Source organism: Prinia subflava, chromosome 12 (assembly GCF_021018805.1).
Source record: "Prinia subflava isolate CZ2003 ecotype Zambia chromosome 12, Cam_Psub_1.2, whole genome shotgun sequence".
NCBI lineage: Eukaryota > Metazoa > Chordata > Aves > Passeriformes > Cisticolidae > Prinia > Prinia subflava.
In genome coordinates, this window is record NC_086258.1 from 21,167,721 (window position 1) to 21,182,602 (window position 14,882).

At 50.5% G+C, this 14,882-nt stretch overlaps 1 protein-coding gene across 2 annotated transcripts in view; it reads left to right on the top strand.

The window, feature by feature from the left end:
* Positions 1-14,882, top strand: part of DNAH9 (dynein axonemal heavy chain 9) — a 126,122-nt gene that overhangs the window by 21,790 nt on the left and 89,450 nt on the right. For both annotated transcript variants that reach the window (XM_063409389.1, XM_063409390.1), the window contains exons 8-16: positions 1,017-1,119; positions 2,051-2,290; positions 5,193-5,354; positions 5,607-5,803; positions 6,283-6,445; positions 7,788-7,911; positions 9,206-9,348; positions 10,567-10,728; positions 11,865-12,098. In XM_063409389.1, the coding sequence (XP_063265459.1) occupies positions 1,017-1,119; positions 2,051-2,290; positions 5,193-5,354; positions 5,607-5,803; positions 6,283-6,445; positions 7,788-7,911; positions 9,206-9,348; positions 10,567-10,728; positions 11,865-12,098 (1,528 nt within the window). The remainder of the gene's footprint in view (positions 1-1,016; positions 1,120-2,050; positions 2,291-5,192; positions 5,355-5,606; positions 5,804-6,282; positions 6,446-7,787; positions 7,912-9,205; positions 9,349-10,566; positions 10,729-11,864; positions 12,099-14,882) is intronic.

Below are 14,882 nucleotides of genomic sequence, written 5' to 3' on the forward strand. Positions count from 1 at the left end.
CTGGGGATTCTCCTGAGGGGTTCAAAGGATTCCACATCTGGTGTTGGAATTGGGTTTGAGATGAATGCAGAGCCCTCTTCTCATCCATGTTGAAGCTGGCTGGGAGGCTCTGGGTGAGGAGAGCACTGTGCACCCTGGGGTGTCCCCAGCAAACATTCCCTGCCATGCTGAGCATGGAGGGAGGCCGTGGACTGCCCCTGCTGTGAGCTCCTGATGCTGTTTGCAGTCAGGCAGCAGCAAAACGTCGTTTTCCAGGCAGAGGAAATCTGTAGGAAAAGCAGCAGCAGTGTTTTGAAGGAGGTTGGAGTGTTTTACACTGCAGCCAGCGGGACAGGAATACTCAGAGCTCTCCCACGGGAAAAACAAGGCAGAGACACAGAGACACTCCCAGTCTCCTCAGTGGTGTGTGTGCCCAGACTTGAACAAAATCTTCCCACCCATGGGGACACTGGGGTGGAAGTGGAAATTCAGGGCTGTGGGTGTTGGGGAGGCTGGGGAGAAAGAGGGCTGTGTGGGATGTGTGGGATCAATGCCACGTGGAGGGACACCCCATGTGCCACCTGTCCCCTCCCAGGCAGGTCCAGGCTCCCTGCCCTGCTCTCAGCAGCACCTTTGGGGTGTTGCACCCTGGGTGCTCCCGCTCAGCCCAGGGTGCTGAGGAGGGACAGGGGAACAGCTCTGGCACCTTCGGCTGCTCTGGTGTGACCCAGGGGTTCTGCTGCACCCCAGCTCTGCCTGCAGCCCCCCATCCTTCCCTGCAGCCTGCCTGCCCCCACCCCAGGCTGGCCCAAGCCAGAGTCACTGCTGTGATTTCCCACGATTTCTGTGCCAGTGCTGGATCTGACCCGAGAGGTTTGCTCAGCACTTGTCACCAGCTGATGGAAATGTCAGCTATGGGGCAGAATGTGACCCCCTGAAGCCACAAGGGTCCTGGTAGCCCACAGACACACCCAAGGGACAGCAGTGGTGGCTGCCCTGGCTGTGGTCACCATCTGAGGCTTTTGCTGTGCCCCAAGGTACGACAGGAGCAGGCTGTCCCTGAAGGAGATCAGCAATGTGCAGTACGTGTCCTGCATGAACCCCACTGCAGGGAGCTTCACCATCAACCCCCGGCTCCAGGTAAAGCCCTGCTCCACGGCCCTGATTTTTGGGTGGGTTGTCCAGGCTCAGGAGAACCTGTGGCACATCCTGCTGTCGTTCAGTCAGTGAAAACAGCATGGATCTGTGAAGTGACTGCAGTTCCTGATGGAGAGCCAGCAGACTTGCTGCCCTTCTCCCTTCTTTGTGTTTCCTCGTGTTCTGCTGCTCAGTGGGAGGAAGAAGTCACAAGTTCCCAGCCAACTGGACACCCACCCTCAGGAAGACTTCTGGTTCAGACAGGCAGATTTTACCTTCCTCTAGCTGATTTTTACTGCTGAACCATAGTTCTTGAATAGTTTTTTGGTGGTCAGGAGTTGGAACTTGCAGCCCAGGGAAGTGGTGGAGTCACCAGCTCTGGATGTGTTCAAAAATGAGTGGATGTGGCACTCCATGGATTTGTTCAAAGGTTGGACTTGATGATCTCAGAGGTCTCTTCTAACCTTAACCATTCTATGTTCTCTTCCTCTGCAAGTTCCTAATCAATAAAGGGTCTTCTGGGAGGTGGCACCTTCCAGGGGCTGCTCCTACCAGAGACAGGCCTGGGCTTCACCAGGGGTCAGTGGGAACCTTCAGACCTTTCAGCTCTTCAATGGGCTGAGCTTCCCTTGTGAAATGTCAGTGAAAATCCCTTGTTCAGCCAGCAGAAGGTGTCACCTGCCAGCTGTCCTCTGCTGGGAAATTGGAAGGGGGACGCAGTTCTGGTCAAGTCATTGGACACAATTCAAGTCATGGGATCACAGAGCAACCCAGCTTGGAAGGGGCTTCGAGGGATCATCTGGGCCAACCTTTCCTGGGAAGTGGAGCCCAGAGGAAATTGTTGAGTGCTGTGTCCAACCACAGAAAGGGCACTGGCCTGGGGGATGGTTTCCCATCTCGCTGACCTTTCCACCTCTCACTCTCTCTTCACCAGCGCCACTTCTGTGTCTTCGCTCTCTCCAACCCTGATCAGGACACCCTGGCCAGGATCTACAGCACCATCCTGGTGCAGCACCTGGCGAGTGGGAATTTCTCAGAGGCTGTGCAAAAATCAGCCCAGCAGCTCATTGCCCTGGCCCTGGGGCTGCATCGGAAGGTGGCTGCCACTTTCCTGCCAACAGCTGTCAAGTTCCACTACGTTTTCAACCTCAGAGACTTCTCTAATATCTTCCAAGTAAGTGCAGCTCTGGTCCTGTGGCAGGAACAGGAGTTTGTCCTGATTTGGAGTTTGGCCCAATGTCACAGCAGCTGAGGTGCCTCTGGCCCTTGGTGAGCCAAGCACAGTGTCCCACTCAGTAATGACACAGCGTGGGTGTCCCTGGGCTAAGGGGGTGACCTTGGGCCATTCCCTGGCTCCTGATTGGTTTTGATTCTAGAGCCATCACCCATGACTGTGGGGAAGATCAGTCAAAAGCTTATTTACTTTCCAACCTCCTCTGGCTAATGGGAAGGGATGCACAGTTCCAGAAGGAGGTGCAGATTTAGAGGGGTTTGAAATGTCTTCTGGCTGGAGAAAGGACAAACTGAGGAGAGCTTTGGGCTCCTCAATCAGCCCTTCTGTTGTGAGTGTGATGGAGCTGGGCTTGTCTTGGTGAGCCCCACTCGTGTGGGTCTGGGGGTCCCTGGCACCACCCCACCACACAGGGAAGCTCTCACTGATGGGGCAGGGGGTGGGTACTCTGTGGGCTGCTGGCCCTCAGGAGAGGACAGCAGTGTCTGCTTCAGCTGCTGTGCCACTGCCAGGACAGCTTGGTGGCTGTGCCAGCTTGTCCTCTCAGGTACTCAGCATTGCAGGATGGCATTTACAAAGCTGATAAATCAATCCAAACCAGCTTTGATTTTACCACTGAAACTGAACTGCCAGCCACTGTGCCAAAGTGAAGTTGTTCAGCTTCAGAAATGTTGTCTTCCATCCTTGGTGAGATGTTGTTTTTCTGTTTTCCCCAGCAGCCTTGTGCTTCGAAGCAGTTGGTGTTAGTTCTCAAAGAGCCTTTCAGAATTTCAGGCTGATTAATAAAATTTGATAAATTCCTCAGCAGCGAAGCCAAGGGTCTTCACCAAAGCCTGTTCTAAACCCCCAGCTGCTAATTTGTCACTGTCCTTGTTAACATCTGTTTCACAAAGTGGGTACATGGAAGTTCAGTGCCTTGTGCCTACCCATCAGACAGGAGCTGAAGGAGTGACAGAAAGGAAATCTGGGACCAGGACCTTGAACAAGTGAATAACTCCACTGTGTCAGGAAGGAGTCAGGCCTGTCATTGTGCTCAGCTGAACATCAGCAGCTCTGACATGAGATGTGGGTCATGTTAAATCCTGTCTTCCAATTAATCTGGGCTTTGAGAGGTTCAGGGAGGGAAGAGAAGCATTTCAGTGGGAGGCTTTAATTTCACCTGCTGAATGTGCCAGGGTTGGGGGGGTAACAGAAAACATCCTGCCAGACCCCAGCTCTGGGCCAGAGGGCAGTGACAGGAATGCTCCTCATTCTCCTTTCAAGGGATTCTCCATCCTCTTTTGTTTGTTTCTTTTTCATGTTGGCCCCACATCCATCCCAGATGCAGTGACCCACAGCCATGTGTCCCTCGTGCTTTTGGGGTGTGAGGGTCTTTAGATTCAGTCCCTTCAGAGGGATTGAGTGATTTTGAATTTATTTTAATCAGTTTAATCAGAATCTGATGTGTTTCTCCTTCCTCTCTTTGAGTTGTCAGCTTTTCTCACCAATTTTATTTTTTTTTCTGGAATAAATAAAATAATTTGACAGCTGTAATGACAGATTTGAAACCCAAACAATCTGAGCCATGGACCAGTGAGCTGAGAGGGCCTGCTTTACATTGCTTTCAATGCATTTAATATTTAATGTATAAATAATTAGATGTTAGGAATAAAAGCTGTCTGTTTAATTCATACCATTGAAAACCCTGTGTGCTGTTAATAGGCTTAGTATAGGCGACACCTCTTTGAAATATAATTCTTTTATGCATTTTAATAGAGTTCATGGTAAACATACTGTGCTAAGCAGACAGCACTGATATTTCCTGCAGGCAGAATGCACCTAATTAGAATTAATTGATTAAAAGAAAAAATAGCCACCAGTAACACGTTTCCAAACCATTTTTCCTTCTTGACAAAGCAGCCATGGCATGGGGTTGGGATGGGAGAACCACGTCTGGGCTGGTGCCTGGTTCTGCAGGGTCCCACCTGCTGAGAGCAGGACCCCAGCCTGGCCAGGGGAGGTTGGGTGGGATCAAAATGGGTGCAATGAACATAAACCTTCAAAAGAATGTGGGAAACAGCCATTCCCAGGGCTGTGGGCAGCAGGTTGAGGGAGGTGATTCTACCCCTCTGTGCTGCTTTGTCAGACCTCACGTGAAGCACTTGTCTAGCTTGGGGGTTCCAGCATCAGGGGGTCTCCCAGGAAGGACCTGGAGCTGCTGGAGAGAGACCAGAGGAGCACCAGGATGATCAGAGGGGGACCAGGATGATCAGAGGGATGGGGCAGCTCTGCTGGGAGGAAAGGCTGGGAGAATTTGGGTTGTTCAGCCTGAGGATTGCTCTTAAGGGAACTTACTGTGGCCTTCCAGTGCCTGAAGGGGCTCCAGGAGAGCTGGAGAGGGACTGGAGACAAGGGCTGGAGTGACAGGACAAGGGGGAATGTCTTCTCACTGACAGAGAGTAGGTTTAGATGAGATATTGGGAAGGAATTGTTCCCTGGGAGGGTGGGCAGGCCCTGGCACAGGGTGCCCAGAGCAGCTGTGGCTGCCCCTGGATCCCTGGCAGTGCCAAGGCCAGGTTGGACATTGGGGCTTGGAGCAGCCTGGGAGAGTGGAAGGTGTCCCTGCCCATGGCAGGGGTGGGATGGGATGGTCTTTAAGGTTCCTTCCAACTCAAACTCTTCTGGGTTGAGAAGCAGTTTTGGGATTTCTGGATGAACAAAGGACAGGTTCCCTGGGCTGGTTGGTGTGGGGTTGCTCAGGAGCTCAGGTGCAGGTTGCTGTAAGGGGGACTCGGCACAGTGGCTGCTGGGGTTGGAGTCCCTCAGGGTCAAGCCTGGCTTTCCTGCCTGTCTTTGCTCTCCACAGGGCCTTCTGTTCTCTACCCCCGAATGCCTGAAGCAGCCCCAAGACCTGGTGAAGCTCTACCTGCATGAGTCCAACCGGGTGTACCGGGATAGGATGGCTGAAGAAATGGACTGTGAGACTTTTGATAAAATCCAGCGGGAGATGGTGAAGAAATGCTACGATGTAAGTGTTGAGGTCTGATGAGGTCTGATTCTGATGACAGCAGAACAGAACGGGTTTATTGGAAGGGAAATCAGTACTGGGGATTTTCCTTTCCCAGTCTTTCCCTCCTGTGCCTCTTTCCCCTTTTCCAATATGCAGGTGCAACTGTGTGGACATAAAGAGGCTGGAACACCGTAGTTCCCTTGGAAGGTGGCTCAGAGCTGCGGTGAGTTTTCCTGTATTTGTTCTACACTATTTTCCTCTCTTTTACAGGACATTGAGGACACTTTAGAGCAGGCCAAACACATGAATATTTACTGCCATTTTGCCAAAGGCCTTGGGGAACCTGGCTATAGGCCAGTTCCAAGCTGGGAAGAGCTGAACCAGATCCTCATGGAAGCCTTGGACAGCTACAACGAAGTCAACGCTGCCATGAACCTGGTACTGTTTGAGGATGCCATGTGCCACGTGTAAGGAGCTTTTCTTCCTTTATACCCCCATCATTCGTCTGTGCAGATGGTTTTGTGGAGTCTCCTGGAGGATGCAGGAGTATGGATCCGTAGGCTGAGGCAAATAATTTGTAGGTCTACAGGGCTGAGTGCCAGGTCCTGCACTTGGGGCACAACTGGAATGCTGCAGGCTGGGGCAGAGGGCATGGAAAGCTGCTTGGGAAAAGGCCCCAGGGGGGCTGGTGACAGTGATGGACATGAGCCCAGGTGGGCATGAAGGCCAAGGTCACCTGGGCAGTGCCAGCTCTGGGGTGGCAGCAGGGCCAGAGCAGTGCCTGTCCCCTGTGCTGGCATTGATTGCTGCCACATCTCCGAGACTGACATTCCTCATCCTGCTCAAAACACAATTTCCTAGTGAATAAAATATGTATTGAAAAGCAGTGGGTAGAGAAATAGGAAAACACTCTTATTAATGAGAGGTTTTGTATGCTTCAATTTAGCTGCCGCATCAACCGCATCCTGGAGGCGCCGCGCGGGAACGCGCTCCTGGTGGGCGTGGGAGGCAGTGGGAAGCAGAGCCTGGCCCGGCTGGCAGCCTTCCTCAGCTCCCTCGAGGTCTTCCAGATCACCCTGAGGAAAGGCTATGGCGTCTCTGACCTCAAGGTGGGGGACTTGAAAAGCTGAGGTGGAGGGAAAGGAAATAAAGAGCAGAGCTTGCCCTGAAGGCTTGTTGCGTGTTGAAGAACAGAATCGAGGGGGTGACCCTGAGCCCAGGTGTGCCCAGGTGGGCAAGAGGACAAGGCCACCTGGGCTGTCCCAGCTCTGGGGTGGCAGCAGGGCCAGAGCAGTGCCTGTCCCCTGTGCTGGCACTGCTGGGGCACCTCCAGTGCTGGGGCAGCTCTGGGACACTCAGGACAGGAAGGACATTGAGGGGCTGGAGTGTGTCCAGGGAAGGGAATGGGGCTGGGAAGGGGCTGGAGCCTCAGGATAGGCTAAGGGAGCTGGGAAAGGGGCTCAGCCTGGAGAAAAGGAGGCTCAGGGGCAACTCCTGGCTCTGCACAAGTCCCTGACAGGAGGGGACAGCCGGGGGGGTCGGGCTCTGCTCCCAGGGAACAGGGACAGGAGGAGAGGGAACGGCCTCAGGCTGGGCCAGGGAAGGCTCAGGTTTGATATTTGGGAATATTTCTTCACTGAAAGGATTGTCCAACCCTGGCTGAGGGAGGTGGTGAAATGCCCATCCCTGGAGGGATTCAAAAGCCATGTGGATGTGGCACCTGGGGGACATGGGTTAATGGTGCCCTTGGCCACACTGGGGGAACAGTTGGATATGATGTCCTTAGAGGGTTCTTGTAACATAAAAGTTTCTGTGATCCTGAGATACTGAAACACCCCGGACATGATGTGCTGCTGTGGAGAGGAGCAAATGCATTGCTGGAGTGTGTCTGCACAGGGCTTCAGCCAGACCCGGGCTCTCCTGGCAGTGCTCTGAGCTGGCCAGGCCTGAGAACATCCCAGCCCAGCCCTGAGCATCACCCCTCAGCTGTGCTGATGTTCTCAGTGACTGGGAAGGTTCTGAACCCATTTCTGTGTCTGACCCATGCTTTGCAGCATGTAGGTGTAACCCCTCCTGGTTTCCCATACTGGAAAAACTCAGCTCTCAGTTTTTAAAATGCCTTATAAATGTTTTTCAGCCTATTAACTTTTGCCACACAATGCTGCTAATGCTTTTAACACCAATCACCTATTATTATACCCCACATGGTCTTGCTACAGTGCATCTTTCCTAGTTCTATTTCTCCAAAATCTCTGGTCTGTTTGCAAGGCCATCGTTTGAAACTTGTTTCCTGTTCCATTTCTCTCTCAGCAATGTCTGTCCTGTCTCATGGCCTTTCTCAGTCAGCACACCTCATCTCAGAGTTTGCACACAGATGTACAGGACAGTGTGAGCGTTCAGTCAAGCTTTGAGAACCCTCTCCAAACCCATTTCTCACGTTCCCACCTGCAGGCAGACCTGGCAAACCTGTACCTGAAGGCCGGGCTGAAGAGCGTGGGCTCCGTGTTCCTGCTGAGCGACGCGCAGGTGGCGGACGAGCAGTTCCTGGTGCCGGTGAACGACTTCTTGGCATCAGGTACAGCCCTCGTGCTCTGCTTTCCCCTCTCCAGTGGAGCTTTGCTCCTGGTAGCACCTGGAATTCTGGAATAGACCAAGGGGCAATGATGAAATGAGCTGGAAGTTGCAGGGTTGAGCTCTGGAGTAAAAGCTGTGCTGAGGCCTCCCTGGGGAGGTGATGCCTAAAGAGGCTGCCTGGAACAGAGGCTGGACAGAGTTGAAGGAATAAAGTAGGGATTTATTAAAAGGCCTTCAAAGGATACACCTTGGGCAGTACAGGAGCCTGGCCATGGCTACACCCTAGATAAACAGATGACTGAAGGTGAACCTCAGGAGAGAACTGAGATTCTTCAGCCTGGAGAGGAGAAGCTCTGGGGAGACTTTGGAGACTCTTCCAATGCCTAAAGGGGCTCCAAAAGAGCTGGAGAGGGACAAGGGATGGAGGGACAGGGCAAGAGACAATCATTCCCTTTGAGGTGGCACAGGGTGCCCAGAGAAGCTGGGGCTGCCCCTGGATCCCTGGAAATGTCCCAGGCCAGGTTGGATGGGGCTTGGAGCAGCCTGGGATAGTGGAAGGTGTCTTTTTTACTTGTTTCACTTGTTGTCATCATCTAGAACAAAATACACCTTTTAATCTTTTTGATGAATGAGCAGTTTTCTGATTAGTGCATTTCCCTGAGTGATTAGTGCTCATATTGAAAGTATCTGGCTCAATAATGATGATTTTAATCAAATCAGATGCCAGAAAGGAAGTGAATATGTGATAAATTAAGGAAGCACTAAAAAAATATTTGGTTGTGTGCATTTTTGGCAATCAGCTGCTTAACTATTAACTTTTTTAAGTTTTTACAATATTTTTTGTAAAAATTTTTTAACTTCTAAAATGTTTGGATGCTCTGGGAGTTATTTGGCAGCTGCTGGAAATGGCCCTGAACAGCTGCAAAAATTTTACGTGTAATTAATGCATTTGCAAAACTACAATGGTTTTATAATATGTATGGCATATTAGGGATTTGAATATTTCTTTTGTAATCTAATTAGATTGCAGCGCTAAAAAGTATGGGATTTTCTCTACTTTGACTCTATTCTGTGTTCCTTTCTCTTGTGTTTTTTAAGGAAGTTTGCTCTCAGAGGTGTTTATTGTTCAGCACAATGATCTTCTGTGTCCCTTTGCTGCTTCTGGGGCCCAGGGGCAGGGGTTTTACCTGAGGAGGGGACATCCCTGAGCCCCTGGAGAGGGAGGCAGCAGCGTCCCTTTGGTCTGTGACTACAACATCCAGACCTGTAAACACAAACGTGCCCTCTTCTCCTAGGGGAAATCCCAGATCTCTTCCCTGATGATGAAGTGGAAAACATCATCAGCAGTGTGAGGAATGAAGTCAGAGGCCGAGGGCTGGTGGATTCCAGGGAGAATTGCTGGAGGTTTTTCATTGAGCGAGTTCGACGGCAGCTGAAGGTGAGATGGAGCAGGTGCTGAATGATTTTTTGCCTTTTTCCTTTCATATATTCTCTGTTCTTTACACACATATTTGTGGCCTATTATTGTGTTAGTAGCTAGTTCCAGTACTTTTCCCTATTTTTTCGCAAGCCAGAAAGACAAAATTCCAGAGCTCCAAGCCCCAGGGGATACAAAGCCTCTATCCTATCTTGGATTCTTTCTGGGAACTAAGGCAAAAAAACAGGACATATTTTCATAAACAAAGTTTGTTTTCACCTGTGGGGGGAGAATTTAGAGAAGGTGGAACTGGGGGAAATTACCCCCTCATCTCTTATGTCTCTAATTGGTAATTTTTGTCAAATCTGCTGCTAGTCAGGGTGTTGGTAGCAGTTCAGTCAAGTCCTCCTGCAGTGACAGATGTGGTTCTGTTGAGCAATGATCCTGTAGCAGGTGCAGTTTCCTCTGAATGTCCAGTGGTGCTGAGATGGGTCTGGTCTCCCTCTGGGAATGCAGTGCACACAGGCTGTGCTGGGCTCTGAATCCCAGGTTTTATCCAGGTGGGAATGCTGGGCTCCTCCCCTGGGTGCAGCATCTCCCATGGATGATGGAATTGTATCAGCCCTGCAGTGAGCCTGGATGGCCCATGAACAGCAGATATCCCTTGGGGGGAGGATGGGTCCTGGAAGGGATAAAGAACACAGGCCCCACCTGGTTTTAACTTTTGGTTACATCCACATTGCAACCCATGACACCACCCTCTTGTGTTTTTGGATAAGTTTCCTGCACTGCAGCAGATTTCAGCAGTGAAAATGCTTTTGCAGTGGTTGTTTCCATGCGTTAGGGCAGCTCTGCTGCTTAAAGTTCCTGTCTCTGCTGCCATCACAACTCTGACCTCTTTCTTGGGGCTTAAATGTGTGAGCAGGTGCTGATGGGCCGAAACGATGTGGGTCAAAAATGGTATCATAAAAACAAAGGTGTGAATTGCCTGTAGCTTTGCAGGGGGAGGAAAAGATAAAGAGCACTGCCCCACCTGGTTTTAACAGCTGGCAATAGAATACACACTGCTGGGAACATCTTCCATTGCAACCCAAAACACCCATTTTACTCCTTTAACACTGTGTAGCCTCTGTTCTAGGCAGCCTCTCCAGGCATCAGGTGGGGTAGGATCCTCCCTGGAAGGGGCTGCAGGGGCAGGTCCCTGTCCCCCTGGCCCCCAGTGCCCCCTGTGCCCCGCAGGTCGCGCTGTGCCTGTCCCCCGTGGGGCCCAGCCTGCGGCTCCGCAGCCGCCGCTTCCCGGCCCTGCTCAGCGGCACCACCATCGACTGCTTCCAGCCCTGGCCCCGGGAGGCCCTGGAGTCCGTCAGCCTCTGCTTCCTGCGGGACATGGACACGCTGCAGGTGAGCAGCCAGCACAGCTCCCGCTGGGGACACGGCTGGCCACAGCCAGGAGCGGCCCCGTGTCCCTCACACATATCCAGGGCAGCCGGTGGCTGTCCAGAGGGGCATCACTGGTAGCACTGAAGTGCTTTAAACTCAGCCTAACCATCACTGAGGCACATTCCAGGTTTTTTTGGAGGGCCATGGATCTTGGCAGTGGAGCCACAGGCACCATGCTTCTGTGTGCTGGGAGGTGATGATGTGTCACTGGGAGCTGAGGTGTCACTGGGAGCTGATGATGGCACTGGGAGCTGAGGTGTCACTGGGAGCTGGTGAGGTGTCACTGGGAGCTGACAATGGCACTGGGAGCTGACAATGGCACTGGGAGCTGCTGATGTGGCACTGGGAGCTGAGGTGTCACTGGGAGCTGGTGAGGTGGCACTGGGAGCTGGTGAGATGTCACTGGGAGCTGAGGTGGCACTGGGAGCTGGTGAGGTGTCACTGGGAGCTGGTGAGGTGGTACTGGGAGCTGACAATGGCACTGGGAGCTGACAATGGCACTGGGAGCTGGTGATGTGGCACTGGGACCTGAGGTGTCACTGGGAGCTGATGGCACTGCCAGGGAAAGGACAGTTCTGGCAGCACAAGGACAGCCCCAAACCTGCACAGAAAATAACCTGCTGCTCTCCCCACTTGTGTCTGAGCCTCTGGAATTCTCAAGGGCAAAAACAGGTCAAGTTCTCAGTGATGACAATCTGCCACTAGAATAGAGATTTGTTTCTGTTTATTTAGTTTTTCCAGGCTGGGTTTAGGAAGAATAAAGCCTACAATGTTTCTTTTTAGGAGCGTGCACTTTTCCCATTTGTAGAGGAGAAAAGCCCAAATTTATACTTAAAAGAGCTGTTATTTTGTGGAGAAATTGCTTGGAATTAGATAACGTGTGAGATAAAAAGATATAAAAGGAGGTATAAAGTACATGAGCGACAAAGTTATTTCAGAGATAACAGTGAAAAGGGATCAGCTTAGGTGTCACACCCTGGATTGTGCTGCAGCAGAATGAAAAGTTACCAAATTCCTTTATATTCAGCACAGATCCCGTGTTATATATAGTTTTCTATTTAAAACAGTTGCTCCTCATCTTCCCATCTTCCCTTTAGGATTCAGTCAAGGATTCAATAAGCAAATTCATGGCCCACGTCCACATCAGTGTCAATGAGATGTCCCGGCTGTACCTGAGCAACGAGCGCCGCTACAACTACACCACCCCCAAGTCCTTCCTGGAGCAAATCAAACTCTACCAGAGCCTGCTGCTGAAAAAGGACAGGGATTTAAAGGCAAAAATGGAGAGGCTGGAGAACGGCCTGGAGAAGCTCAAGAGCACTTCTGCACAGGTAAGGACTCCTTGGAGTTGGTTTTCCGTGTTGTTCTTGTCTGGTTTGAAGGAGAACTTTACAGGGAGGAAATTTGTGCTGGATCCTGCCTCTGGTCTGGTTTGAGATGGGTTTCTGGAGGAGCAGAAGTGATGCTCTGCACTGGAGAGGAGAATGGAGAGGTGTTTCCAGTCTCTGCTGTTTGGGAGGTAACTGAAAGATTTCAGTAAATAAAATGAGATTGGGATCCAGCTGACTCTGCCATCCTCTTTTGATGGTTACATTTCAGCTGCAGTGACAAAACAGCTTAGAAAATAGAGGACAGTCAGTGATTTTTGGAGTTGCATCCAGGAAATCTACAATAACTTCAGCAAGACTCTTTCAAACTAAATAGTGCATGCTGTTAAAATGAGACTGGTGTTCATTTTTCCTTCCATTATGCTATCCATCTTTAAGGAAAGCTAATACATATCTGAAATGCACATTAGTCATCCCCAAATCCCCCTGTGAACATTCACACTGGCACTCTCCTCTGGTAATGACATGAAGTTGTTCTGGGTGTTTCCCAAACCTCTCAGCAGTGACACCTGCATCTCTACTCCCATTTTGCTCTCCATTTCATATTCTAGTAACTCTTACAAATGTTTGCTTACAAAGCTTCCAGAGTGGCAAATGAGGCTGTGCTGAAGCTGCTCTGGAGGAATTCATGGGGTTGGTGAGAAGGAAGGACTGGCAGGTCCATCCCCTTCCACCCCTCTGCTGTGGGCAGAGCTGGGGGCATCGATCACGTCTGTCATGCTTGCCTGGAGGTGATGGATGGGCTGGGCTGGTGCCTCTCAGCTCTGATATCTCCATCTCCCTTCAAACAGCCTCTGCTCAGGGAGCAGGACACAGCAGGGGTGGGCACTGCCATGTCCCCTGTGCAGGTTTTAGCATCTCCTTTTCTAGGGAAGGGGTAGCAGAGAGCACTGGCAGCACCCACCAGAGCCACCAGGCTGTGCCCTCAGTGCCCAGCTCACCTCAGCTCACCTCACCTCACCTTGTCACCAAAACTGGGAAAAACAAAAACCCTCCAATAATGTTTTTAGTGTTAGAGAATCAAGGCATTATTATATTCTGGCCAGGATGTGCAACAGAAATCATTTCATCCACACAAAGCCTGTGTGTGCAAAGAAAATCACTCCATGACACGTGAATTTTACCAGATTTTTCATGAACTTCACACAGTCAAAACCCAGAGATTCATTGGTTTGATGTTAATTGGTTCCAGGTTAGGAAGTTCTCAGTATTTGGTTTCCTGTTGGTTACAGATCTCTTCTCCTCTGATGTTAATTAGGTTCTCATTCTTTCTCTTTTCCCAGACCAGGTGTCTCTGACCTGTGCCAGGGGTGATGTTTGGAGCTGATGATCCTTGATGGTCATTCTCTTTTGTATATCTTCTGTGCTATTGCCAGTCTGTTGAGATGTTAAGTTCATTGGCCTTGCCTGGTGGAGCAATGCCCTGGAAAGAAACTTAAATTCCCTTCCCAGGGGACAAAGGCGAACAAACCTGACTGATGTTATAAAATTAAGAATTTTAAACTTGGTATATTTTCCAACAACCTCACCTCGCCCATGCAGGCAATAGTTCTGATGGACCTGTGAGGTGCTGCTGTTTCTACTGGATTCTCCCAGTGGTGGATAAGATGGATTAGGTTTAATTTTTTTGGGAGCAGCTAACATGAAATGAATCTTTTGAGAACAAATCCCGGGTCTGTTGTGACATGTGGGAAGCCTTCTGTATCCTTCAGGCTTCTCTACAGTGGGTGTTGTGTGGGCAGAGTTCTCTGATGAGCCACAGAGCAGTGGTGGAGGACTTGGAGCAATGGGAAGGATGGGAAAATCAAATCACAAGAAGGATGAAAGAGCACAATGTTGGTGTCTAGTTGCAGTGAGGCTGGGCTGAGAAAGGCCTCCTTGTGCAGGTGATTAAGATGCAGAGCAGTGAGAACAAATATGTCAAATTCAAGTCTAAAATTAGCACTGGGAACCTAAAATTAAACACCCAAATTACCAGATGTGCGCAATAGTCAAAACTGCTGTTGATTTGAAACCAGAGTGTGGATATTTATCAGTATTGGAAATCATACCAGCACGTTCAATCCTGAAAGGCTGAACTTTGCATTCATCCATGCAAATACTTGGCCTTGGGGCTGAGGAAGTGAAGGGTCCTCCCTCTCACTCACTGTATCACCTGCAGGTTGTGCTTGGCAGTGATGTGCTGGGGGGGATTTTCAAAGTGAAGGTGGAGGATTTTGGTCCCTGGGGATCACCTGGCTGGGCCTTAGCTCTGGGGACTGGTGCTCATCACTGGCATCCTTCAGGGTCCACGACAAGGTAATGATGTGGTTTGTGTCTTTCTGTAGGCCTGGAGTGGCCTCAGCTCTTGTATCAGGAGCTGCAGATATTTTTTACTTTGCTTTTCCTGTCTCAAAATAACCTCTCTGCTTCCTTTTACTGTGGTTCCCTCCAGCTCCAGCTCCAGCTCCAGCTCCAGCTGCAGCTCCAGCTCCAGCTGCAGCTCCAGCTCTAGCTCTACCTTTACCTTTACCTTTACCTTTACCTTTACCTTTACCTTTACCTTTACCTTTACCTTTACCTTTACCTTTACCTTTATCTTTACCTTTACCTTTACCTCTACCTCTACCTCTACCTCTACCTCTACCTCTACCTCTACCCCATCCTTTTTTTCTTCCCTTTGGAGATTTGCACACCTCGATGCTGTTGCCCAACTTTCCTCCTCCAGCAATGTTTTACAACCATCTC